Below are 27,755 nucleotides of genomic sequence, written 5' to 3'. Positions count from 1 at the left end.
GGGATGGGAGGAAGGGAGAGCTATTAGAATAAAAACATAATTATGCATAGACACCTGTGGAGTTGGCCATGGAATGGTTGATGGGTTGGGTCAACTCATAGAGGGCTTGGTATGTCCCAAATATACACCCTAAAAGGCCCAGGATGCTAATCATGATGTCCTTGGCAAGGGTGACACAGCTCATGTCCTCAGAGTAAAAGATGACGATCTCCAGGAGGGCTGGGATGATGAGGGCCAGGGCGCTGCTGCTCACAGAGCCCAGCAAGGAGATGACCAGGTCGAGGCGGGGGATGAGGATGGCTGAGACACCTGCAACGAAAGGAGAAATTTAGAATCACTGAATGTGCCTGCAAAAAGGGAGCTCAGAAACAAGCCATTGCTTTGGAGTCCTAGAATTTCACAGATACCTAAGCGACCGCTTTGGAGAGGTGAGAGGGAGCCTACTGCAGGTTTTGGAAGGTCAGGCAACTCCCACCCCTGTCTTAACTACTAATACAGATGCTCTCCTTTTCTAATTTATCTATTGGATTTTTTTTTTTTTTTTAACCTATAATCTTTATTAGAAGGGCTCCTCTACCACTTATCTGTTATAAGCTCCTCACTGTAGAGATGGGGAAATCTGGAGCTCTAGAAGGAACAGGACTTATTCAAGGTCACACAGAGCTGAGATGAGAATCCACTGGGATGCCTGATCTAAGGTCCTTTTCACTCTACTATGCTGTCTCTCATGTATAAGAAATAACTTGGTACATAGTAGGTGCTCAATAAGTGCTTGACTCTTGCCCAGGCTCAGAACCAACGTTTGTAGTATCTGTGTAATACAGCTTTTGTCTAGAAGCAAGGATGGATTAAAAAAAATGAGAGATGTTTCTGCTGCTGTCCGAATATCAACCACTTATTTTTCTTTCTCTCTCTCTCTTTTTTTTTTTTTTTTGAGACGGAGTCTCACTCTGACGCCCAGGCTGGAATGCAGTGGCGCGATCTCGGCACTGCAAGCTCCACCTCCCGGGCTCAAGTCATTCTCCTGCCTCAGCCTCCGGAGTAGCTGGGACTACTGGTGCCCTCCACGGTGCCCAGTTAATTTTTTTGTATTTTTAGTAGAGACAGGGTTTCACCGTGATAGTCAGGATGGTCTCCATCTCCTGATCTCATGATCCGCCCACCTCGGCCTCCCAAAGTGCTGGGATTACAGGCGTGAGCTACCACGCCCAACCTCAACCACTTATTTTTCTGTTCTTAATAGGATCTTAGTAATGAAGCAGGCCATAAAACGCAAAGACAGCATTAAGCTATCCAACCCCCATCCTTCTCTTCTCTTCACACTCCTAAATTTCCATCTCTTATACACATGGTGAACATATAGTATCACAGATTTTCCAAGGGAGTCCAATTTCAATAATGTTTGAATGAGTAAATATATAATTTATATGATTTAATTTTATGCAAATTTATTATTTTAAAACAATTATTACATTGATGTATAACATATGTACATAGTTTTGGGGTATGTGTGATAATTCAATATATTTATATAATTAGTAAAGATCAAATCAGTGTACTTGGGATATCCATTACGTTAAATATTCCAATCATATGATTTTCCTGTGAACAAAATAGAGAAAGCCTGTTCTGGAAAGCATCCATACAAGCCTGCTGGATCTTTAAAAAAATCACGTCTTTCTGAAATTGCTCTGACACATCCAATCTGAGCATGAGAGAGACTCATAGACTCTCACGGCTAGGAGTGCATTACCGTTCCAATGGAAAGTCCCTGTCCACAGCTTTCCTTCATCCGATGTTTAATTAGCTGCTTACAGAGAAAACTCAGCATCAGTCTTCCAGGAAACCTCACTACCAGGGGGTAGAGAAGATATATGCAAGAAAAGCTATAATGCAAGGTGGACTGGAGGAAGGTCTTACACTCCATTCTGGTCATGTCAGTCCTCTGCTCAGTGCCTTTCCATGGCTCCCCATGGCCCAAACTCCTCAGCACAATGACCCTTAGGACTTGGCCCTGACAAAGCTCTGACCTCATCTCTCAGCACTCTCCGCTTCTCCAAAGTGGCCATAGGCAATACTTGCCTCAGGTCTGTGCACAGTCTGTTCCCTTCCCGTGGTACATTCTTCACTCCTCCATCTAGTTCCTACTTATCATTTAGGTCTTCACTGAAGTGTCACTCCACTGGAGAGGACTCCCTGACCCAACCAGGCTTAGTTATAGGACCCTCTTACATGTAGAGAGTGTCTTCTACTTACGATCTTAACCATCATATGGTGCATCATGATGTCCCATCTTAACAATCATTGCAATGTGCTGTAATTATTTCCTTGCATATATTTGCCACTCAACTGTAGGTCCTGTGAAGGCAGAAGCTACATCTTCATTATTCATCATTGTATCCCTTGTGTCTAGCACAATGCCAGGCATGTAGTAGGTGCTCAACAAATGATTGTTGAATGAATAAAGGATAATAGAATTGATGGATGAATAATGGAGGAAGAATGGGACATTCAGCATATATCAAAAGCAGAGCATGTCATTATAAGGTCAGTTGTCTCTAGTCATGCATTCCCTGATACTCAGAGGCTCCTCAGACTTTCTTGTCAACGTACACCCTTCCCAGTAGGAATGATTGCAAACAATATTATTTACAGCTTCTTGATGTCTTGGCACAGACTGTGAACTCTAACACCTCAAACCAAGTAGGTTTTTGTTGTTTCTGCTCATAAAACGCCAGTCATTTAAAGCTTGTTATCTGAGAGTATGTTCTCCTAGACAGCTCCAAGCATTGCATAGTTCTCCTGACCCTGTACTGAGACTTGATTCCTTCAACGACTTTACATTCTGACTCCTGGAACCTTGAAGACTAAATTTCTTCCTTCACTTTTACAATAATCCCACAGGTGTTTAAGGAGAGATATGGAAATTTCCTGAGCCTCTGCTTCTCCCGGCAAAACATCTCTTGTTGTTTTGCTCATTCCTCATGGGTCATCATTTGAGATCCTGTGTCTAGACATTTTCCAAAGAAAGAATTCCCCAGCCCTTTTCATGAGGTTCCCAAACACTACAACAGTGCTCATGAATGAGTGAATGAATGAATGGAAAGGAACATGAAGAAAGGAAGGGAGGGAGGAGAGAAGAGTACACCCCAAAAATGATCTCTGGCCAGGTGCGGTGGTTCACATCTGTAATCCTAGCACTTTGGGAGGCTGAGGTAGGCAGATCACTCGAGGTTAGGATTTCGAGACCAGCCTGGCAAACATGATGAAACCCCATCTCTACTAAAAATACAAAAATTAGCCGTGCATGTTGGCAGGTGCCTGTAATCCCAGCTACTCAGGAGGCTGAGGCAGGAGAATCGCTTGAACCCGGGAGGCAGAGGTTGCAGTGAGCCAAGATAGCACCATTGCACTCCAGCCTGGGCAACAGAGCGAGACTCTGTCTCAAATAAATAAACAAATAAACAAATAATCTCCAAGGCTCTGAAAAATCAGTCCCATTGGGATTTTTCCCTTCAGTTAAACCTCACTTTATGATATGGGACTTGTTCATAATTTATGATAAGAAGAAATATGGCACCGTGAAAAACAGATGCATTGGTGCTACACAATCTGTGTTCAAATCCCAGCTTTGTCACTTAGTGTGAATGACTTGGGCATGTTACTTACTTTATCTGGGCCACAGTTCTCCCTAATGGTAATATATTGTTACGCTATCATCAGTATTAGATAATGTCAGTACAGTGCCTGACATATAGGATTGAATGAATGATACTTCTTCTGCAAACCAGCCAGCATCTATTTTCTATGTGTAGGCAGTAGAGATGACTGTAACATTTACTGTGTGGTAATTGTGTTAAGCCCATTTATTTTTTCACGTGGAAAAATTGAGGTCCAGGGAGGTGAAATATCTTGCCCTAGGTCACAAAGAAGGCAAATGGCAGATCCAGTGATGGTGGGGTGGCCACCAGTGTGGCTCTCTGTCATAGCTTTGGGTAAAGAGTGCCCTTTTATGCTACTCACAGGTTAGACAGACCAAGGCTGAGCGGACAGACAGGTCTACAAACAATGCCCAGCTCTCTGACACTTGGGAGACGGCAAACGGGATGATGATCTCAGCTGGGACGTGGAACTGGAGGGCATAGGTGAAGAAGATGCCGATAGAGTACATCAGTTTGACCGACTGGTACAACCTGCAGACACATGAATAGGATGTGAAATGTGATGCGGCTCCCCGGAAGGGCCATTGAGGACTCACTTACTGCTCAGAAGGTGGTATGGGTTGAGTATCCCTAATCCAAAAATCCAAAATCTGAAATGCTTCAATATCCAAAACACTTCTGGTCCCAAACATTTTGGATAAGGGTTACTCAATCTGTACTTGTCACTGAGTTATAGAACTGACTAATGTTGGATGACTCAGGCCAGATTGGACATCAGGGTCATCCGGGAAGCTTATTAAAAGTGCATATTGCTGAAGATTCTGAGTCAGTGGGCTTGCAGCTCAGGAATCTATGCCTCTTCTTTTTTAATTTTTTAAAAGACAATAGCTGGGCATGGTGGCTCACGCCTGTAATCCCAGCACTTTGAGAGGCCGAGGCAGGTGGATCACTTGAGGTCAGGAGTTCAAGATCAGGCTGATCAATATGATGAAATCTCATCTCTACTAAAAATACAAAAATTAGCTGGGCGTGGTGGTGTGCACCTGTAGTCCCAGCTACTCAGGAGACTGAGACAGGAGAATTGCTTGAACCCAGGAGGCAGAGGTTGCAGTGAGCTGAAATTGCACCACTGCACTCGCTCCAGCCTGGGCGACAGAGTTTGTTTCAAACAAACAAACAAACAAAAAAGACAATATATGCATAGCGTAAAATTCATGGTACAAGAGTCATACAGTGAAAAGCATTCCTCCCACCCTTGATTCCTATCTTCTAGTTTCCCTTTCCATAGGCAACCACTCAGAGTTTTCTTGTGGCCCTTCTAAAAATGATTGGTGTTTGTACATGCTCATACAGAATGTAGGAACATACATGCACATCCACACACACAGACATGCACATACATATGCATATACACATGTAGACTCTTCTTTTATTCACCCAATATTTCTTTTCTTTTATTTTTTATTTTTTATTTTTTTTTGAGACAGAGTTTCGTTGTTATTGCCCAGGCTGGAGTGCAATGGAACAATCTCACTTGATCTTAGCCAAAAGGCCGAGAAGCAATGCAATGGTGTGATCTCAGCTCACCACAATCTCTGCCTCCTGGATTCAAGCAATCCTCCTGCCTCAGCCTCCTGAGAAGCTGGGACTACAGGTGCGTACCACCACGCCCAGCTAATTTTATATTTTTAGTAGAGACAGGGTTTCTCTATGTTGGTCTGGCTAATTACGAACTCCCAACCTCAGGTGATCCACCCTCCTCAGCCTCCCAAAGTGCCAGGATTATAGGTGTGAGCCACCACTCCTGGCTGTCTCATCTAGTATGTCTTGAAGATTGTTCCCTGCCAGTACACATAGGTCTGGCTCTTCTATTTAATAGCTGGCTGGTATGCCAATTGCATGGATATGCAATAATTTTAAAAATCAGTCACCATTTAATGGATATTTAGATTGTGCTTAGACTTTTCCCAAGTAAACTATGCTGCACAGACTATCCTTGTACATATATTAATGCATATATAATATACAAGCTTAGAAGTCAAAATGCTGGGTAAAAGCCTACGTGATTTTAAATTTTGATAGCTGTTGACATATTGCCCACTTGCTGTCCTAGTGTACTAAAAGACCTGCTTTCCCACATCCTTGTCTAAACTATGTTGATGCATGCATCTTTGCCCTTGTATTTATTTTTTTAACTTGCATTTCTATTTTTTCTTTCCTTCCTTCCTTCCTTCCTTCCTTCCTTCCTTCCTTCCTTCTCTCTTTCTCTCTTTCTTTCTTTCTTCTTTCCTTTTTTTTTTTTTTTAGATGGATTCTCGCTTTTGTCACCCAGGCTGGAGTGCAATGGCACGATCTCAGCTCACTGTAACCTCCGCCTCACAGGCTCAAGCAATTCTTCTGCCTCAGCCTCCTGAGTAGCTGGGATTACAGGCTCATGCCACCATGCCCAGCTAATTTTGATATTTTTAGTAGAGATGGGGTTTCACCATGTTGGCCAGGCTGGTCTCGAACTCCTGACCTCAGGTGATTCACCCGCCTCAGCTTCCCAAAGTGCTGGGGTTACAGGTGTGAGCCACTGCACCTGGCTTTCTGTTATCTTTCTGAGCATCTCTTTATCTGGCCATCTGGCCATTTTTTTTTTTTTTTTATTTGCCTGTGAAATACCTGTTCTGCCCTTTGCCCATTTCTCATTGGGTTGTTGGTCTTTTTCTTATTGGGAAGGTATATTTGTTTAAGGCTTTCCTGGAGAACCTGATGACTAGTGAGGTTCACACCAGCAGGTGTGAAGTCCTGATGGAGTTCAATGCCCACATTTTCTAGCTGAGGTCCCAGGAAGGAAAGTGCCCTGTCCAAGGTAGCTAGTGGCAGCCCAAATTGCCTAGAACAAGAACAGCATATTAGGATGATGGCTTGCGTAAAATAAGGCACAGCTTCAAAGAAATTCCACATTTATTGTCTCATCTAGTCATCACCATAACACAGCAAGGTGGGTGGGGATGGTTACATTTTTCTCGTTCTATAGCTCCAGGTTTGTGGGAAATAAATGCACCATAATCCTACTCTCCTTGGAAAAATGAAGGCTGTGGGGATGCATAACAATGATAATAGCTAACACTCATGAAAGCTTACCATGTGCTAAGCACTTTTCTAAGCATTATCTGTGTATTCATCCAATTAATCCCCACTGTCACTGCATCAGGTGGCACAGCAGTTATATGTGCTGTCCACCAAATACTGCCAGGCACATGGCAGAATTGCACTTCCCTGCCCCTTTGGAGTGAGGTGCGGCCATGTGGCTTGCTTTGACTGATGCAGTGTGAGCAGAAGAGACATATGTCACTTCCAGCGATGCGTTACCAGCTTCATGGCTCAGGGCATAATTCGCTGTGCTCTCTGCTATGACAACCAGAACAGATCCCATGTCTCTCCCTATCTCACCTGAGGTGGGCAGTACATACCAGCAATTGGGCAAGTTGAGGGTGATGCTAGCCTGGGTGTCTGACCCAAACTTCATGTAGCCCAGTGTCCCCAGGAAGATATAGAGGATGATGACAATGGACATACCCAAGTACAGAACAAAAGAAAACTGCTGTGGATGCTTCATCTGGTTTTTGAGAGGCAGAACCTGGAGGAAAAAAAAAAAAAGTTGGGAAAGAAAAAGTAGAAAGAGATGTGGCCCACTTGTTTCCATGCAAGCACAGATGTCCTTCCCCAGGTGGGCCCAGAATCAGAAAGGGGCCTCTCCACATGGCCACACTCCTTTCGTTTTCTCTCTTGGCAGGAATGTCCTACTTAGTCTTGGTTGATTAGTAAATTCTCAGTCTTCAAGGCTTAGCATGGTGTGTTAGAGCAGTAGGGACCCTGTATGTGGGTACAGACTTTCCTTTCACCGGGAGAAGATCAGAGTCTGCACTTTCCATAACTACTGTTTATTTAGACATCTGGAACAATTTAGACTAGGGACCATTCATGTGAACCCCATCAATCTTACCATACCGACGCCTTCAAACGTGAAGATGGCTGTACCAAAGAACAGCAAGAAGGTCTTCCAGTTTGCCATCAAGGGTAGGTTGCTGGGATATGGAATCCCCTGAAAGAAAGTGGGAGAAGCGCATTGGTGTTGTTACGGTGCCAGAGTCATCCTGAATCTTTGCCTGGTGGAAAGTTGGGTCACACCTGACCTCAACAGAGAAAATCAGAAGATACCTAGACCTCAGTCAGCCTTCTATTCTTTTAAATATGATTATTTATTTATTTATATTGTGCTAAAATACACAGAACATTTACCGTTTTAACTATTTTAAATTCACAGTTCAGTAACATGAAGAACATTCACATTGTTGTGTATCTGTCACCCCATACATTTTCATCACCCCAAACTGAAACTCTTTATCTATCAAATAATAATGCCCCACTACCCAGCCTCCTGGCAACCCCTACTCTACTCTCTGTCTCTATGAATTGGACTATTCTAGGTACCTCATGTAACTGGAATCCTATAATAGTTATTGTTTCTGTGCCTGGCTTATTTTACTTAGCTTTAGTGTCCTCAAGGTTCATCCACATTGTGGTATGTGTCAGTATCTCCTCACTTTGTAAGGCTGAATAATATTCCACTGTATGTATAGACACCAAATTGTGTTCATCCTTTCATCACTTACTTGGACACTTGGGTTGTCCCACCCTTTGGCTACTGGTAGCCCACTCATCTCTACATGTGGAGAAAGCTGAACATGGAGGAGAGGGGAATTGCCCAAGGCCATCTGCAAGTTAGTGGCACAGCCCAGATAAGAATTGAGGTCTCCTGTTTCCCAGTCCTCTAACGTGTCTCTCTCACACTTCTTTCAGGGCTGTGCAGCCCACTAGTTAGTATAGCAGCTCTCATGAATCTAGAGGGAATCATGTTAGTAGATTTCTATGATGAGTAGAATAATGGTTCCCCAAAGATGTACACATCCTAATCCCCAAAACCTGTGAGTATGTTTTGTTACACGACAAGGGAGAATTAAGTTTTTAGATTGGATTAAGGTTTCAAATCAACTGACCCTAAAACAAGGAGATGATCCTGGATTATTTGGGTGGGACAAGCATCCTTAAAAGTGAAAGAGGGAGTCAGAAGGGGAAGACCAGAGGGAAGGCAGCATGAGAAAGACTTGGCTTGAGGCTGCTAGCTTTGAAGATGGAAGGGGGCCCAAACCAAGGCACACAGGCAGCCTCTACAAAGCTGGAGAAGACAAGAGAACAGATTCTTCCCTGGATCCTCCAGAAAGGAATACCGCTCTGTTGCACCTTCATTTCAATCCAGCGAGACTCAAGCACTGGAAAATAAATTTGTGTTGTTTCAAGCCACTAGATTTGTGGTAATTTGTCACAGCAGCAATCAACACCAGAGACTTTCACTCAAGAAAATGAAAGTATAATGGTGGGATTTTATGGTCTGTGATAATGGAGCATGGACATGGCAGGCAGTCTGAAATTCATGAAGAATTTACTTTATCAACTTCCTTGTCTGTAAACTGCGGTTAAAGATAGTATAGTTGCTCCTTGGTCTCCATGGGGCATTAGTTCCAGGACGTCCCGTGGATACCAAAATCTGCAGATGCTCAAGTCCCTGTTATAAAATGGTGTATGGTGTAGTATTTGCATATAACCTATGTTTTTTTTTTTTTTTTTTTGAGACGGTCTTGCTTTGTCACCCAGGCTGAAATGCAGTGGTGTGATCATAGCTTACTGTAGCCTTGACCTCATGGGCTCAGGTGATCCATCCACCTCAGCTTCCCAAGTAGCTAGGACTACAAGTGCAAGCCATCATGCCTCACTCATTTTTAAATTTTTTGTAGAGAAGGGATTTTGCCATGTTGTCCAGTTGGTCTTGAACTCCTGGACTCAAGTGATCCTCCCACCTCAGCCTCCTAAAATGCTGGGATTACAGGTGTGAGCCACTGTGCCTGGCCAATAGTTGTTAGACCTAATTGTTTCTTAATTTGTATGATGTTTTATTGTTGTATATTTTTAGTGTTTTTTTCTCCCAATAGTTTCCATTTGTGATTGTTCAGATCCATGGATGTGGAAATCATGGATACAGAGCGCCGGCTTTACTTCCAAAATAGTATTGTGAAGGTTCAATAAGTTAATGTATGTAAATAATTTGGCACCAAGTAAATTAAATCAAATTCCTTTATCATCTGTATTTCCTTTGTCCACCTACCACTTTTACAATTTTTTTTGGTTATTTGATTGATGTTTATCTCTCCAAGTAAATGCAGTCTCCATGAGAGCAGGCACCCTATTTATTTTTACTTACCACTGAGTCCCTGGCCCCTTGCACAATGCCTGGATTGCAGAAGGTATTCAGTAATTATTTGTTGCATGACTCATTGTTATCCAATGCGACGACGATGATGATGATGAGGATGTTGATGACGATGATGATAATAATTAGCTTTTACAACTTGTGGGACAGAAGTGTTCCTAGATGTCATGTTGGCAGGGGCTGCTCAGAGCAGAGGATCACCTTCCTCAACTTCATGATAACAAACCCTCCTCCCCAGGTGTTTCAGAGAGCCTGGACCCTGGTCCCTTCTTCCCTGTGGCACAGACCTGCATGATATACTCAAAGATCAGAGCCATGCTCCCCACGGTGGTGATGTTGGCCAATGTCGAGAAGACAGACAGCACTTTGAGGTTCTGGATAAACACCAACAGGATCAGGAAGGGCAGGATAGTCAGCATGTAGAAACGAATGTCCAAGATGGGGGTCAGCGCCAGAGTCTCCCTGGGCTGGCAGATGTTAGAGGTCACATGGGCTTCTTCCACCATCTGACATAAAGCACACAATGACAGGCAGTGTGGTTGCTACATAAAACATAGGACACCACTTACAAGTCGATTTCAGGTAATTAACATAACTTAGTATAAATATGTCCCAAATATTGCATAAGACATGCTCATAGTAAAAAAAATCACTACTTACCTGAAATTCCATTGTAACTGGGTGTCATATATTATTATTTGCCAAATTGGGCAACCCTAACTGTTGTGCCCATGATTGTGACAACCAGAAACTCTTAGAATCATAAAATCTCAAGGCTTTGAGGTTGTTATCCACCCAAACCTTTTCTTCTCTACAAAATGGGCTTCTTTCATATATCCAGAGAAAGGGAATTCGTTACACAAGAATATCATCTTCAAATTTAGATAGCCCTAAAAGCTGGGAAGCTCTAAATATTGGTCAGTATCTATCTACTTGAATATTCCATCTACAATACTTGTCACAGTTCTTTCTGGCTGTTTGGGTGCACAAAAACAAGGATGCTCCCTCTAATCCGCAAAGCCAAGAAAGAAGGCTGTGGTTGATTTGTAATGTCTGATAGGAATGCAATGAGGGGAAGGTGGCAGCTTGTTGGCCTTGTATATTTAGACATCTTCTACATGACAACCTTGAGATACTCAAAGTAAATGTCACCAGTGTTTTTCAGGCTAACAATTATCATTGATTTCTGATTGGACATGATTGCATGTTTCTCTCTTTCGCTCCTCTATCCTTTCAAAACGTGATTCCCAGGACTGAGAGAGCTCCCAAGTGTGGTCTGATCTAGGAGTAAAAATGAAGCTGTCTCCTCCCATGACCCTAACACAATACATTTGCTAATGTAGCTTCAGCAGCAGGAGGTCTGCTTTTCTCCCACTCCGCCCAGAAGAGGCCTCTTTACCTGTTGTAAATTGTCTGCCATAAACATAAAATAAACACTGCAGAAGCCCAGCTGGGTGATGATTAATAAGAAGCTGACAGTGTACCTGGGAAGGAAAGGAAGAGGCCGATAGAGGGAGGAAACAAACACTACAATTATTTCTTAATAGTTTATTATTTGAAACAATTATTTTTATTATTTTTTAAATTTTCCCTACTTTTTTTTATTTTGAAAAATTTTTAAGCCAAAACGTTGAAAGAATAGTATAATTGGCCGGGCGTGGTGGCTCAAGCCTGTAATCCCAGCACTTTAGGAGGCCGATGCGGGCGGATCACGAGGTCAGGAGATCGAGACCATCCTGGCTAACCCGGTGAAACCCCGTCTCTACTAAAAAATACAAAAAACTAGCCGGGCGAGGTGGCGGGCGCCTGTAGTCCCAGCTACTCGGGAGGCTGAGGCAGGAGAATGGCGTAAACCCGGGAGGCGGAGCTTGCAGTGAGCTGAGATCTGGCCACTGCACTCCAGCCTGGGCAACAGAGCCAGACTCCGTCTCAAAAAAAAAAAAAAAGTATAATTAACATCTGTGTACCCTTTAACTAAATTATAGCAGTTGTTAATTTTTGGCCCCAAATTGCATTACATGTATATATGTATGTATGCATTCATTCATCTCTACACACACACACACCCCACGCGCGCGCGCACACACACACACACAAGCAATTTTTTTCAGAATCATTTGAAAGTCAATTGCAGGTCACTTTGGGAGGCCAAGGCAGATGGATCATTGAGGCCAGGAGTTCGAGACCAACCTGACCAACATGGTGAAACCCCATCTCCACCAAAAATACAAAAATTAGCTGGGTGTGGTGGCAGGCACCTGTAAATCTCAGCTACTCGGGAGGCTTGGGCAGGAGAATCGCTTGAACCCTGAAGGTGGGGGTTGCAGTGAGCTGAGATCTTGCCACTGCACTCCAGCCTGGGCGACAGAGCCAAACTCCATCTCAAAAAAAAAAAAAAAAAAAAGTGAAAAAAAAAGAAAAAGAAAAATGTCAGTTGCAGGTATCCTAACACTTAAACCCTAAATACTTCAACATATCTCTCTTAAGACTGTAATAGTCAGAAAATCAACTTCAATGTCTTCATATGTACGGTTTCTATTTTAAATACAGTCATACAGTCATTCATTGGTATCCAGCAGCCCCAACAAATTCAAAATCTGCAGATGCTCAAGTCTCTTATATAAAAATGACTTAGTATTACCCCAATTCTCTCTAAAGTATCTTTTGTAGCTACTTTATTTTTTAATTCAGGATCTAATGAAGGTTTGCATATTACATTTGGCTATGTCTCTAGTCTTTTTTTCCATGTAGAACAGTCCCATAGACATTCACCTTTTTGTGTTTTCATCACGTTGGCTTTGTTTGGAGAGTATAGGCCAATTGTCTTATAGAATGCCCCACAGTGCGGGCTTGTACGGTTGCTTCCTCATGATTAAATTCAGGTGAGCACTTTTAGCAAGAATACTACAGAGGTGATAGTTTTGTATCTCTATTTCATCATATTGGGAGGCACATGGTATCCTGTTGTTCTGCTTTGTTGGTGACTGCCAGATCTTCCATTGGAAATGTACATTTTCCCTTTGTAATCTGTGGGGTAAAACTTTGAGATGGCGTGATTATCCTGTTCCTCAAATCAATGGTTTTATCATTCACTGATGTTCCTTGCTTGAATCAGTTATGTCATTGGTAGTTGCAAGGTGGTGGTTTTCTGATTCTATTTATCATTTCTTCTAAATTTATTAACTGTTTTTTTCAGAGAGATATATTCTTTTCTCTTTTTTTTGGCATCACAACAGATTCACATTAATTATTTCTAAATCTAATATCTTATACTCTGTTATTGTCATTATTCTTTTGGGTTCTTAAAGTATTCCAAATTTGGAGATGCGTTTTTTTAAAAGGACAAAAATATTTTCCTTTACTTAGATTATAATGTTTAGATAAGGGCTTTTCAAAATTGGTTTGTAGTATCAACCAATTTGTTGGTTGAGGCATATGTTAAAAATACGGACTCCTGGTTCTCATACCAGCCGATTGTGTCAGAATCTTGGCAGTGTCACATGTGACTTCAGAATAATATCTTTTTCTGTCTATCTTACGAAGATTTTCAAACATATAGAGAAGCAATGAATAATTTAATGAATATAACGAGAATTTAACGAGAGTAATTTAGTGAATTCGCATGTGCTCATCCCAGCTTCAACAGTGAACTTTTTGCCACTTGTTCTCTATCTCTTCAGCCCCATCACACACCTACTTAATTCGTCGGGGTATTTGTAGCAAACCAGAGACCCCAAATTATTTCACCTGTAAATAATTCAGTATGCAGCTCTAATAGATAATAACTTTAAAAAGTATAATCATTATACCATCATCATCTCTTACAAAATTAACAATAATTTCTTTCTTTTTTTTTTTTTCTTGAGACAGAATCTCACTCTCTTTCCCAGGCTAGAGTGTAGTGATGCAATCATGGCTCACTGCAGCCTCAACCTCCTGGGCTGTCTTGACTCCTAGTCTCAAGAGATCCTCCCACCTTGACCTCTCAAAGTGTTGGGATTACAGGCGTGAGCCATTGTGCTCAGCCAATAATTTCTTTATATCATCTAATAATCAGTCCATATTCAGATTTCTCCAGTTGTCTCAAAAGTATCTATCTTACAGTTAGCCTCCAAACAAGTCTACACATTGTATTTTGTTAAGTCTCTTAAGTTTTTAAAATTGCTATATTCCCCTTGCCCTGCTTATTTTTTCCTCACAACTTTTAATTTTTTGTTTGCTGCTGAAGATACCAGATCATTTGTCCTGTAGTATATCCTATTTTTTCTGTTTGGTTGGTGACTTCCTCATGATGTTATTCATCTTATTCCTTTATCCCCTGTGCTTCCTATAAATGGATATTAGATCTAATGACTTTGATTAAATGGAGGTTTCAGATTTATTTTTGAAATATCTCAGAGGTGATACTACTCTGTACTCCCTACTGTGTGCTATTATGAGACACACCACATCTAGCTGTCACGTATATAAATATGAGATGCTAAGATGAGTACATGGGGTCAGGTGGCATCAGTGCATTCTCCCTTTATAAAGTTTCCCAGTGACCATTACCCTAACAGCTTGAGCATCCATTTATGACCATTACCTCCATGGAATGGGCAGTTTTTTGTTTGTTTATTTGTTTTGAGATGTAGTCTTGCTCTGTTACCCAGGCTGGAGTGCAATGGTGCGGTCTCAGCTCACTGCAAACTCTGCCTCCTGAGTTCAAGCGATTCTGCTCCCTCAGCCTCCTGAGTAGCTAGGATTACAGGCACCCACCACTATGCCTGGCTAATTTTCCTATTTTTAGTAGAGATGGGGTTTCGCCATGTTGGTCAGGCTGGTCTCAAATTCCTGACCTCAGGTGATCCACCCGCCTCGGCCTCCCAAAGTGCTGGGATTAGAGGTGTGAGCCACTGCACCCGGCCAAAGAATGGGCAGTTTTTAATCAAGCTTCTCACGTATCTCTTAGTAAATTAAAGATGACAAATTATTACTTTAAATATTTTAAAAATGTTTCCAACTCTTTCTCATGACCTCACCTAATCATGACGTCATCTAATCATTAGAGTGGCTCCTGATCAGGAGATCAATGACCTACTGAGAATCTCAAGAGAGGAGCGCAAAGGAATCTTAGCAGCCACAACGTGACTCACTACCTCCTGAGGGACTTTGCTGGGGAAGGTTCCAATGTTAGGTTCTTGGTCAAATCTCTGCTCCACCCATATCAATGTCCATGTCTTTGGATGTGTTATTTTATCTTTATAAGTCTCATATTTCCAGGACAATAAAAACCCACGTTGCCTACCTCGCAAGGCTGTTGAGATGAACAGAGTAGCTAAGATATAGAAAACCATTTTGTACACTGTTAACTTTTATCAAGGCAGGGAACAACCTGAATGTTCACCTTAGGGGCATAAGCAAATGAAACAGCCATACGTCCACACTAGGGAACACTGTGAGCCTTAAAAAATAATGAGATTGGCTGGGTGCAGTGGTTCACACCTGTAATCCCAGCATTTTGGGAGGCTGAGACAGGCGGATCATCTGAGGTCAGGAGTTTGAGACCAGCGTGGCCAAAATGGTGAAAACCCTGTCTCTACTAAAAATACAAAAATTAGCTGGATGTGGTGGCAGGCGCCTGTAATCCCAGCTACGCAGGAGGCTGAGGAAGGAGAATTGCTTGAACCCAGGAGACGGAGGTTGCCGTGAGCCGAGGTCGCACCACTGCACTCCAGCCTGGGCAACAAGAGTGAAACTCTGTCCCCAAACCCCCCACCAAAAAATAAGGTCCATTTATATGTTCCAACGTGAAAAAATAGGGACATATTGTTAGATGAAAAATCAAATTTTCAAAAATTATCCTAAGTAATGTATAAGAAATTATATACTTCCATTCACACACATATAATGATGTCCATGTAGAGAAAAAAAGTCTAAAGGAATATTTACTAACTAGATTTCAATGATTACCTTATGGGTACAGAGCGAGATGGGGAATGGGGTTATCGGGGTGATTCTCTATATTGTTTGATTGTTTACAATAACAGCATATTCATTTAAAACCTGTATAAGTAGAAATAAAGAAAAGTGGTGATGATGATGATTGTTATTACTACTAGGACATCTGTGACTCCTACCTTCCCCACACTGCATGGGTCCTCAGCCAGGTGTTTGGGCAGGTTTCAAGGCTGTACATCGTGGCCTCTTCATAGTTCACAAAAGTCTTTTGCAGTCTAGGGGGAAAGAACAAACAATGCATAATTTAAAACATTTTTGTTAAAGGTACAGTTTTCTCCCAGAGTGAGTGATTTTTCTGTATTTGTGTGTGAGCATGAAGCGTTCTATCGATTTTTTCAGTGATGTACTTTAACAACTTTTAGGAGTTTGCCTTTTTTTTCTTTTTTTTTTGCAGTTATCCCTTTAAATACAAATGTTTAACTGACTGTCATTGGATTTAGTCTTCTTGAATAAACGGTAGCTGTGCATTGACATGGGTCTGCAAAGCAGGAAAGGGGATATGGAAGGGGAGAGGAGAAGGGAGGGAAGAGGTGGTGTGGGTGTGTCCAGGCCAGTGATTCCCTCCTTCCCATTGCTGAGGGTGTCAGAACATTTGAGATCCTGGCCTGGGCCAGACCCCTCACAAAGGTGATACTCGGGATCCTGCCCAGCACCCTTGTAGGATGTGATGCCTAAGTTGCAGCCTATTCCTCTTCCCATGTCCCTCTTCCTCAACCCTTTTAGGGGTGGAGAAAGCCCTGCTGCAGAAACAGCTTTGGCTGGAGCAATTGGAAACAGCAGGTTGCCCAGATCCTGGAAGTACGACATAAACTGCAGGACTGAGGGGAACAGGTGGAAGAGAGGAAGGGCTCCAGCCTTCTTCAGAAGCCAGAGTTTAAATCCCAACATGACCCTCAGGTAGCCAGACATGTAGAGCCGGTCTCTTGAGATCTCTGGGCCTCAGTTTTCTTCACATGCAGTCTGGATTTTGGGGGAGGAGACAGTGAGAGATGGATATGGAGATGTGCTGGAACATGGCATTTTTATTACTGCTCACTGTGATAGGCATTTTCAATACAAATGAGGTCACCTTGCATAGAACTGGCAAGGATATGAATCTGAGGGTTGTAAATTCAAAAGCTATGGGATCAGACAGGTATTGGGGATTTGGTGGGTGACAGGGCTGAGTATGAGACAGTAGGGAGCAGTGGAGACTGTGGCAAACCAGAATACATGTCCCATTGTAAAAGGGATTGCTCAGGACTTGCCTCTAGAAGCACATCTAAAAAATGAAGGCTCAGAGGTAGTCGGCTGTCTAACTGATTAAGAAGGCAGAGTTTTTTTTTTTGTTTTGTGAATGTGAAATCTCCAGGTTTTTTTTTGAAATGGAGTTTCACTCTTGTTGTCCAGGCTGGAGTGCAATGGCGCAATCTCAGCTCACCAAAACCTCCGCCTCCCAGGTTCAAGTGAGCCTTCCAAGTAGCTGGGATTACAGGCATGTGCCACCACGCCTGGCTAATTTTGTATTTTTAGTAGAGATGGGGTTTCTCCCTGTTGGTCAGGCTGGTCTCAAACTCCCGCCCTCAGGTGGTCTGCCTGCCTTGGCCTCCCTAAGTGCTGGGATTACAGGTGTGAGCCACCGTGCCTGGCCGAAATCTCCAGGGTTTAAAGGTTGACTAAAGAATAAAACTGTGGAGATCCCCCAAAACAAAACTGAAGGCCATAGCCAACTCTTAGGCCATCACTCTGCAACCTCTATATTAGAAAAAATAAAAGACAAGTCATCAGAGAAAAAAAAAAATCAGAGAAAGGCTTTCAGAAATGGCCTGATGTCAGAAGCTTATCTGGTGATCTAATGATCCCAGAAGGCTTGAGGGAAGAGAAGATTTGCAAAATGATTAACAGTGGAGTCATAGTAGGTCTTTGAATACTGGCTCTGCCACTTCCCAGCCATATGACCCTGGGCAAGGCGTTTAAACCTCAGTTTACTCATCTGTAAAATGGGAATAAAAATAGTGCCTACCATAGAGGCTTACTGTGAGGAGTAAACAAGGCTTGCAAGGCTCTTGGCATGGTAACCACAGTGTAATTGCACAGTACATTTAACTGCAGAATGAGTAAATGCTCTCAAAAGCGTTTTGTGAGCAGGAAAGTGCTCTGAGAGTTAGGTGTGACTGATATGTATACTCCAGTACACCTCCGTGGGTTATGATAGTTAGGCTTTATGGAGAGTTTTATTTACTGTCCCTACTTTGACTTTTGAGGCCTTTCTTCACATTTACGAGGACCTATTTGGTTTTGCATGCCTTGGGAGTAGCTGAGCGCTGTGGATCTCTGCATTCTTTGTTTTTACTGCATTTGTCTTTTCTGTCTGAAATTGTTTTTGCATTAAAGTTTCAAATACGTAAACATTGATTATTATATGTATGCTTTGATAATGACTGAAATCATTGTGAATGCTTCTTTTTAGTAGGTATGCTTTTTACTTTTACTAACTTGTTCTGAAAGGAGATTGCATGAAACAAATTATCCTGACAAGGTGTGGGTATTGGAGTGGGAGAAGGTTGGGGGTGGGAAGGCTAAAAGGAAGAGAAGAAAGTCCATGTCTCAAATAAATAGAGCAATTTATATAGTGCTTTTGCATCTTTTATCACTTTCAATGCTTTCAGGTAAGGAGATTTGGGCTCAGAGGGATGCAGGAATTTGATAGTCATCCAGCTTGTTAGTAGCAGCATTGGATCTGTGCCTAGAGTCTCTAATTGGGACTCTTTGTCACGCTCTCCTTGCCTTCATAGAATCCAGAGTGGTAGCAAGGTGACCTGGAGCAGTGGCCGAATTAATTGGGTCAGTGGTCAAAAGAAGTGTAACACACCCTCAGAGGGGCCCCAGTGCTGGGATGGGAGAGAAGCAGGCCTCTGACCTCTGACTGAGGTGTTGAGCACAGTTCAGCAGGATGACCATGCAGTGCACGGTGAGGACCCCGATGGCCAGAAGGCTGACAGGACCGACCTGGAGGGGAGAGGAGAGAGGGGGAAGTGAGCCAGAAATGATCACTCCCATTCCCTGGCCCTCTCACAGTCTGGGTGCTGGGGCATCTTGCATAATAAAACTGTCTTTGGGGTGACAGACCCAGCCTGAATGTCCTCATGCTCCCAGATGCTAGAGTTTGAATGCTCTTCTTAGCATCCCTGTAGAGTGGCTGCCCAGCTTCTGCTAGGATACTTCCAGTGACAGAGAGCTCATTACCTTCCCACATAGCCCATGCATTTTCTCATTTTCCTTGAGTTCTACCAGTTTAGAGTCCCTCGTGGTAAATTTATTTCATATGATACACCCTGGCCCTCCCTTCCTCCAAGATAATTGAGGACCAAGGTGTCTTATAACTCAGTTCTCTTCCTCTAGTACAGAGTTTATCGACAGGTGCCCTATTGACATTTCGGGGCAGATAATTATTTATTATCTGTAGTGTGTCTAATCTGTCAAATTCCTTTTAAAAAGTGGAGCTGATTACTAATCATATCTTCCAGATGTGATCAGAAGGGCATAAAGAGGGATCCTTTCACATCCTTTGTTCTGAACACTTGTGTCTTTATAGATGTGACCTATCACAAAGACACAAATGAGGGATCAAGAGCACCACTCGACTCCACTGGAATACAGGCTTCATGCAGCAGAGACTCTCATATCTTGTTTGCTTCTATATTCCCAGGGGCTACAAATGCACAGGGTAGGTAGGTACTCAATAAATTTCTCGGATGAATCATGGCCAGAGGTTCTGGTGGGAGATGAAAGGTAAAGAAATCATCTAATGACTCTGAGGAAGCAAACATCAAAGAATGAAAGCATTGTCTTAAAAAGCAAATACCACCCTGGCAAAGATAGTTTGGCTGAAGACCATGTGTTTTTGCAGAAGCTCTAGAACCCAGAGGATTCCAAAGAGGAGAGTCCCATCTCTGGGTTGGAACCACTGAAGATCAGAAGTCATGATAGAGGAAGCAAGGGTCTCGCCTTCTTTAGACATGGGAGCCACTTACCAGGCCTGGAGATAAGAAAAGATTCACTGCAACGAAATGGAAATTATATATTTGGTATCAATTCCATTCAATAGATGTTAATGGAAACTTGCTGTGTGCCAGTCCCTACAGAGGCTACTGTGGGGAGGTGCAAAGGGAAATTAGACAGTTTTTGCCCACAGAGCTTTCAATTAAATGAGGAAGGTGGGCCTATTAAAAATAAACATGTCGGCTGGGCGAGGTGGCTCACACCTGTCATCCCAGCACCTTGCGAGGCCGAGATGGGTAGGTCACCTGAGGTCAGGAGTTTGAGACCTGCCTGGCCAACATGATGAAAACCTGTCTCTAATAAAAATACAAAAATTAGCCGGGCATGGTGGTTCATGCCTATAATCCCAGCTACTCGGGAGGCTGAGGCAGGAGAATCGCTTGAACCTGGGAGGCAGAGGTTGCAGTGAGCCAAGATCGTGCCATTGCACTCCAGCCTGGGCGACAGAGCAAGACTCTGTCTAAATAAATAAACAAATAAATAAATAAATAAATAAATGTCTTATCTTCATACGTGCTTTAAGAATCCCAGGTAAGGTAGATATAAATAGTAGAAAAACACAAAGTGAGGATGGCATTAATGATTGTAGGAAAGAGTAGTTTTAGAGAGCAGGCAATTTAAAAAGACAGAAATGAGGGGGCAGGAACAGCACAGGAAAAGAGACAGAGGTAGGCTGGCATGGGGAAAGTGGATTGGTGGGATTGTTGGAGGCGTCTATCCTTGTGTCCAAGATACTTTCTCATGCGCCATCATGTAGTTTGGAACAAGAGTCATACACTCAAATGCCTGCAGGGATTGGGCTGTTAATGCAAATGATGAAATGAGCTGCATGTGATCCTAGGGAGTGGGGAGGACTATTGGGAGAATTGTGGCAAAGTAGAGTCAGATGAGCATGGTGAGTCTTTAAGAGTAATGGCGTGCCCCCTCCAGGGATGCTCAGGTTGGACCCAGGTTGGCTCCAGGGGATTGATGCCAACAGGTACATTTTCTATTGCAGAGGATACCCCCAAATTGCCCATTGATAACAGTTTGAAGGCCTTCAGGACCTATCACCCCCTTCTGCAAATGAGCAAATCTAGTTCCCATCCCACAGATGCCTCTTACCAATAAGCCAGCATTCTTCATGGCCAGGGGTAGCCCCAGGAGCCCTGTGCCAATGTTGCATTTCAACAAGTGGATCAAAGTCTGCATCGTCCTGTGGTGGGGAGAGTAGGGAGACAGAGGGTACTGTTAGTGGAAGGGAAGCATGGCCAGAAGCTCAGCCTCTTTCTGGCATCTCCAGAGTGCCTGATAGGAAGAGGGACAAAACCTGAAGAGGTGGACTTGGAGACAACTTTCAGTTTTAGAGGTCTGTCCTGGAACATCTGATCTGTGGATGGTGCTAGTTCAAGTGACTCAACGAATATTTAATACACATTAGGCTCTAAAGGAAATAAAAATTGCTACTATTCTGGATAACACTCTAGTACTGGTTGGTTCATTAATTCATCCAGTGATTTCTTTCATGAGTTATTCTCTCAAATAACATTTATCGCAACCTAATACGTATCTATCAGTTAGACAATGGAAAAAATTAGTAATAGTTGCTTCAATCTACAGTGAGGCATCAGGTTATTTATTAACTCACTAGAAACAAATATCTACCATATATGGAATATTTACTGGTTTTAGTTTATTCCTTCATCTATTTGTTCAACCAATATTCATTGTGAATATGAACTGCTTGTGCATTCTCTCTCTCTCTCTCTCTATATATATGTGTGTGTGTGTGTGTGTGTGTGTGTATATTTATGAATTGCTATATAATATATTCACATTATGCACTGGGTACAATTTAATAATTTAATAACAATTGTTACTGTGCGTATAGAGTACTTATGATGGTCCCAGCAGGGTGCTAGGGCCTAGGGTTCTAAATATTCTTCACACCTGTGCTGGCAGCTCCTGCCCAGGCAGTTCCAATCCTGATGTGGATTGGGTAGGAAGAGTGGGAGCAGGATCATGAGAACAGAATCAAAAAGGAACTTAAATAAAAAGCACATGCACAAGCATTGAACCCAGAGGTAGGAGCACGTAGTTCTGAGGTCTAGCTCTGCCGCTAACCTACTGTGTTTGGTTACTACTTTGGGAAGCCCTTAGCTACTTAGATCCTGTTTCACTGCCAAAAAAGGAAGAACAATTCTGGTCTTTCCTATGTCCCAGGGAAGCTGTAAGACTCAAAAGAGGTGACAACATGATGAATCCTGGAATCTTGAAGGGCTTCACAGATATGAGCATCATCATCATATCATTGTCTCATCATCATCATCATCATCATCATCATCATCATCATCATCATCATCACTGCCACCTTTGGTTTGGCCTTCATGGTGCTCACTTGTTAGAAAGGGCCTCCTTCAAGAAGAAGAAGAATTGGGATGATAGGAAAAAGGCAAGCATGGGCTGGCTTAAGCAAGTAGAAGTGCCCCCTCCATCCGGAACAAAAGGGTACCTTGAAGATGCCATTGGGAGATACAGACAAAGTCTCAGGCTAAGACAGAGATGCCTTTGTGCCATACTTAAATTGTCTGCAGGTGGCCAGGACAGCCAAAACCAACTGCCCAAGTGAGTCCAGCACAGACAGTGCTCATGTCTCTTTGCCTTATCCATTAGGGAGTCACGGCAAGGGGCTTGCAAGAAGCTGTACCAGGTCTTTGCACTTCAGTGCTGACCTGAGAGAGGGTTGGATTGAGAGGACAGGTGGACTGTTGGGGACTTCTGTGACTTCAATCTATTGAGTGAAGTCTATTGACCTAACTTCTGTTAGAGCAGTCTATTCACCTAAGGATTGGGGGGGGGCACCCATTGTCCCTTTACTTTCGAGAGATAATTTTTATTTCTTGATAACTGTAATTTGTCAATTCTTTAGTAGTAATTTCTCCAAAAGATGTGGTCCAATTTCCCACCCTATGCTCTTTTTTCCTTTGTCTCTCACTTCTTTCCCATGGTAGCACCAATGTCTTGCCCCTACTTGAATCAGATCTTGTGGGAAAGGTGAGACAAGGTTTTGGAGGAACCACTGCTCCTTAGCTGACAGCATTACTCACCTGGACCTTGAAGCATAAATAGATGTGTGAGCTCCCCTGGGACTTAAAAAATTGGGTTTATATTTTTTCTTGAAAACTACACAATTGCTATTATAAAAGGAAATTCCAAAATCCCACCAATTGAAAATAACCGCACACTATAATTAGCATTCCTCTGGGCATCTTTATTTGCGCTAAATGCACAGAATTTTACATGAGGAGAACCACTACACATGCTGGATCCTCAACTAATTTTCTGTATGAATAAATGTGCTACATATTTTCATGTCCAGTAGATTTCCTCTATCACTTGTAATGACTGTATCATATTCTACTCTATGTTTGTTCCATGTGTTAACTTTTCTCTTAACGTTTCCAAGTTTTCAGTATTATTGAAACTGTCTTTGCAAAATTATAGCTGAGGAAATTATGACAGCGAAAGAGATCAGACTTAACCAACTCCATCTTGCTTCCAACCTTTAAGAAGTCCTTGTTTATTCCTGGACATAGGCTGAACTAACTTTGGGAAGGAATTCACTTCATGATTTGATTCTTGATAACAACCCTTTCCCAAAAAGACCCCCTTCTTGCCTGGGGGCCATTCCGCCTTTGCAGGACTAACACATTAGCTATAAGACTGGAAAGTACAGTTTAGGGGTCATACAGCCTCTGGCTCCAAGAGTCTGAACCTCCCCAAATTGCTCCTGGGGATAACATCACTATTGTAAAACCTAACATCAGTTCTTGAGTTATTTTGCAGACCTTGAACTCTGATGGATCATCTGAAACCACCCAGACCCGTAATCTGGCTCAATCAGTTCTGCCATCCCACCCAAGAACAGAAAACAACAAGAGAAACTCACTTCGAGCCTCTATGATTCCATCTCCAACCTGATCAATCAGCACTCCCCACTTTCCAAGCTCCTACTCACCAAATTATCTTTAAAAACTCTAATCCCTGAATGCTCTGGGAGACCGATTTGAGTGATAATAAAACTCCTGTCTCCTGCACAGTAGGCTCTGCATGAATTACTCTTTCTCCACTGCAATTCCTGTCTTGATAAATCATCTCTGTCTAGGCAGCGGGGGAGGTGAACCCAATGGATGGTTACATTATAACAAGTACTTTGATAAAAATTATTCACACTTTTAGTAGAGATGGAGTTTCACCGTGTTAGCCAGGATGGTCTCGATTTCCTGATCTCGTGATCTGCCCGCCTCAGCCTCCCAAAGTGTTGAGATTACAGGCATGAGCCACTGCGCCCAGTCACTTATGCTATTATTTCATTAGAAAAAATTCCTAGAAGGGGTATTATTAATCAAAGGGTATATTTATTTATATTTCATTTTACTTTAAAAAACTAGATTGTGATACAGTACAAAATTCGAAAGGTAAAACACAATAATCCAAATCCTTATGAAATGAATATAAATCTCTTTTCTCTCAGCCTCCAAATTCTCTTCCCCAGAGGCAACCACTGCTGTCAGTTTTCTGTGTGTGTGCACGAGTTGTGTACTTTCAGACAGCATTTGCCAAATAAATATTTGTATGTTTTATACAAATGACATTTTAGGATTTGACATGCAACATTGCCATCTAGAAAGATACCAATTTAATTCTTCCCAAAAAGATGAGAGAGGGCATTTCCTGATATCCTTATCAACACCTGGGGATTGTCATTGATAATCTCTTTGTGTCCACAGTTATTACCGATCTGATGATTACCAGATAGCAGTCTGATTGACAGTAAGTCCTAGAAGAAGAGTTCTGTCCAGATCATGTCCTTTGCAGGGACGTGGATGGAGCTGGAAGCCAGTATACTCCGCAAACTAACAAAGGAACAGAAAACCAAACACTGCATGTTCTCACTTGTAAGTGGGAGCTGAACAATGAGAACATATGGACACAGGGAGGAGAACAAGACACACACTGGGGCTGGTTGGGGATGGGGGCCGGGGGAAGGGAGAGCATCAGGATAAATAGCTAATGCATGTGGGGCTTAATACCTAGGTGATGGATTAATAGGTGCAGCAAACCACCATGGCACACGTTTACCTATGTAACAAACCTGCATGTCCTGTACATGTATCCTGAAGCTTAAAATTAAATTAAATTTTAAAAAACAAGAGAGAAGAGTTCCATGTGTCTTGAGTTTGGGGCAGTAAAGGTGGAGACCTGGAGTTAGCACCTTTTGTTTTCTGGATGGATGGCATGGGGGGTTGGGGAGAAGAGGGAAAGAGAATAATGGCAGATGTGTGAGGAGAAGAAGGTAGGCAGAGCCTGTGGAAGAAAGAGACGAAGGAAAGGGCAGGCAGCCTGAGATAGGAAACTATTCCTGGAGACTAGCTGCTCATGTTGAACGTGGCTGCTCTAGCTGGGTGCTTCGTAAAAACTGGGAAACAGGGCTAGTAGCCAGAGCCACAGTGATTGACCTCCTTAGATTCTGATTCATCTTTTATCCATGCATCTCCTGTTAATGGAAAAAGCGTGTTAAGGAGACAGACGAAGGAAGACAAAGTCCAGAGCTGCAAAAACAGCAGTGTTTGACCTCAGGCCTGGAAGGGTGGTGCAGCCACTTACGATAGTCCAGCTTCCCCAGCAGGATGGACATTCTCTGAAGTAATGCTACTGCTGCTCTCCGAGGGGGACTGAGATCTATTGTCCAAGGAGTTCAGCTCACTGTTGTAGTCCCTTCCAAGCAATGACATCTTCAACACGGTGGGTAGGTGGCAGAGGCTCAGGGTTAAGGCTCTGAATGAGCCTCTGATGCGTCTGTCTCCAGAGAAACCATGGCTGCCGACCTGAGATGCTGGCTCCTAACCCCAGGGATGCGTGCTGCTGGCTGAAGCCTGATGTGCATGAATCAGGGAGGCGGTGGTGGCAGGAGAGGTGATGTTGATGATGCCTCACCTGGTTTTTGGGGGACTTATGAAAGACCCATCTCAGTCAGGGTGGTCCTCAGTTCCCCTTGCAATTGCTTGCCCAACCAGGACTTGCCTGGGCTTTTGGCCTCTCCTAGTTTAGCCCTTGCTGCTGTAGGGCAAAGTGAACAGTGTGACTGGGAGGAAGAAGGCACCATTGGATTGGAGGTCCTGGTGCCTGGACGTGGGGCCAGGCTCAGTGCTTGTCTGTCTTTGGCAAGGAAGAACCAGAGCTACCTCACAATGGAGGCTGCCCAGCCAATGAGCTGCTGCAGAATTCTGGGATGCAGGTGAGGCCCAACAGAGCATAATCCAGCTACCATGTTCCCTGGGTGGTGTGAAGAGTGGCTTGTAAGGCCCAGTTCAAATGCCACCTGCTCGGAATTTCTATACAGGAGGCATGTATGGCCTGCCAGTGATTTGGAAGGGAGTGCAGGTCATGTTTAAAAAAATCATTTGTTCAGAAAATATTTATTGAGCACCTAATATATGTTAGAAACTGTTCTCCATGCTGGAAACATATTAGGGTAGAAAACTTACTACAATCTCTCTTCTCATGGAATTTATGATCTGGAGGGGCTGGGGTAGACAGACAATAAACAAAACAAATACATCAAGTATCTGTTAGTAGAAAGTGGTATAGAGAAAGTCCAGGCAAGGGTAATGGAGAGTGTCAGCTAGCAAGAGGGCCGCAATTTTAGATTGGGTGATCAGAGAGGGCCTCACCTAGAAAGTGACATTTGGGCAAAGGGCTGAACAAGGTGAGGGAGCACAACTCATGTAGCTCTTGGGTAAGGAACTCTAAGCAGAGGGGCAAGAAGTGCAAAGGTCCTGAGGTAGGAGAGCGCCTGGGGTGTTTTAGGAATGGCAGTGAGGTCTTATGGCTGTCTAGGAGTGCACAGAGGAGAAGGGATTCTCCTGGTTTGTGCCTATTGCCCTGGCATAATTACTAATGGTGCCTCCCTTCCTTATTAAAAGTATCCTGCAGCTGAGTGAGGTGGTGCACACTTGTAGACCCAACTACTCAAGAGGCTGAAATGGGAAAATCGATTGAGGCCAGCCTGGGAAATGACCCTAAAAATAAAATAAAATAGGCCAGGCACAGTGGCTCACACCTGTAATCCTAGCACTTTGGGAGGCTGAGGTGGGCAGATCACCTGAGGTTGGGAGTTAGAGACCAACCTGGCCAACATGGTGAAATCCTATCTCTAGTAAAAATACAAAAATTAGCCGAGCTTGGTGACATATACCTATAGTCCCAGCTACTTGGGAGGCTGAGGCAGGAGAATCACTTGAACCCGGGAGGCGGAGTTTGCAGTGAGTGGAGATTGTACCATTGAACTCCAGCCTCGGTGACAAGAATAAAATTCCATCTCAAAAAAAAAAAAAAAAAAGAATAAAATAAAAAGAGATAACCTGGTTTGGATGATAAATTACATAGTCACACCAGAGATGTAGCTAAAGAGGTAATGAAAGCGGGATGAAGTGGGTGGGTAGGATTTGCAGGCTATTGTAACAACTTTGAATTTTACTTTAAGAGAGATGAGAAATCATGGAGGGTTCTGAGCAGAGAAGTGACATGACTTAAAAGTTTTGACAGGATGTCTCTGGCCTTTTTTTTTTTTTTTTTTTTTTTTTTTGTGAGCAGATTGAAGAGGTGCAAGGGGATATCAATCAGGAGGCTATTACAATAATCCAGGAGAGTGTTGCAATGACCCAGGTGTCAGTCTGTAATGGCTTAAACCAGGGAGG

General features: G+C 43.0%; 1 protein-coding gene across 2 annotated transcripts; it reads right to left on the bottom strand.

Moving 5' to 3' along the window:
- SLC36A3 (solute carrier family 36 member 3) lies at nucleotides 1–25,932 on the bottom strand. Of its 2 annotated transcripts, XM_023227091.2 has the most exons (11): nucleotides 25,663–25,932; nucleotides 21,121–21,211; nucleotides 18,875–18,963; nucleotides 16,095–16,190; nucleotides 12,234–12,356; nucleotides 11,375–11,459; nucleotides 10,263–10,481; nucleotides 7,654–7,752; nucleotides 7,121–7,287; nucleotides 4,024–4,193; nucleotides 1–309 (listed from the first exon to the last, which is right to left on the bottom strand). In XM_023227091.2, the coding sequence occupies exons 1-11, from the start codon at nucleotides 25,788–25,790 to the stop codon at nucleotides 41–43; spliced, it is 1,536 nt and encodes a 511-aa protein (XP_023082859.1). In that variant the 5' UTR covers nucleotides 25,791–25,932; the 3' UTR covers nucleotides 1–40. The 2 variants fall into 2 exon arrangements, with proteins under 2 accessions (XP_023082859.1, XP_023082860.1); XM_023227092.2 differs by lacking the exon at nucleotides 12,234–12,356.
- Nucleotides 25,933–27,755: the final 1,823 nt, after the last annotated feature.

Source organism: Piliocolobus tephrosceles, chromosome 4, assembly GCF_002776525.5.
Source record: "Piliocolobus tephrosceles isolate RC106 chromosome 4, ASM277652v3, whole genome shotgun sequence".
NCBI lineage: Eukaryota > Metazoa > Chordata > Mammalia > Primates > Cercopithecidae > Piliocolobus > Piliocolobus tephrosceles.
The sequence above is the reverse complement of the archived record's forward strand: the minus strand, read 5'-3'. Positions and strand labels throughout refer to the sequence as shown.

What these genes read in the sequence shown, in the direction of transcription:
- SLC36A3 (XM_023227091.2), bottom strand. Translation starts at nt 25,790, where the DNA reads ATGTCATTGCTTGGAAGGGACTACAACAGTGAGCTGAACTCCTTGGAC. An exon ending in TGAAGAATGCTGGCTTATTG is followed by an intron (nt 18,964 to 21,120) that starts GTAAGAGGCATC and finishes TCTCCCCTCCAG; the next exon opens with GTCGGTCCTGTCAGCCTTCT. An exon ending in CGAGTAGCTGAGATTTACAG is followed by an intron (nt 11,460 to 12,233) that starts GTGCCTGCCACC and finishes TTTCCTTCCCAG; the next exon opens with GTACACTGTCAGCTTCTTAT.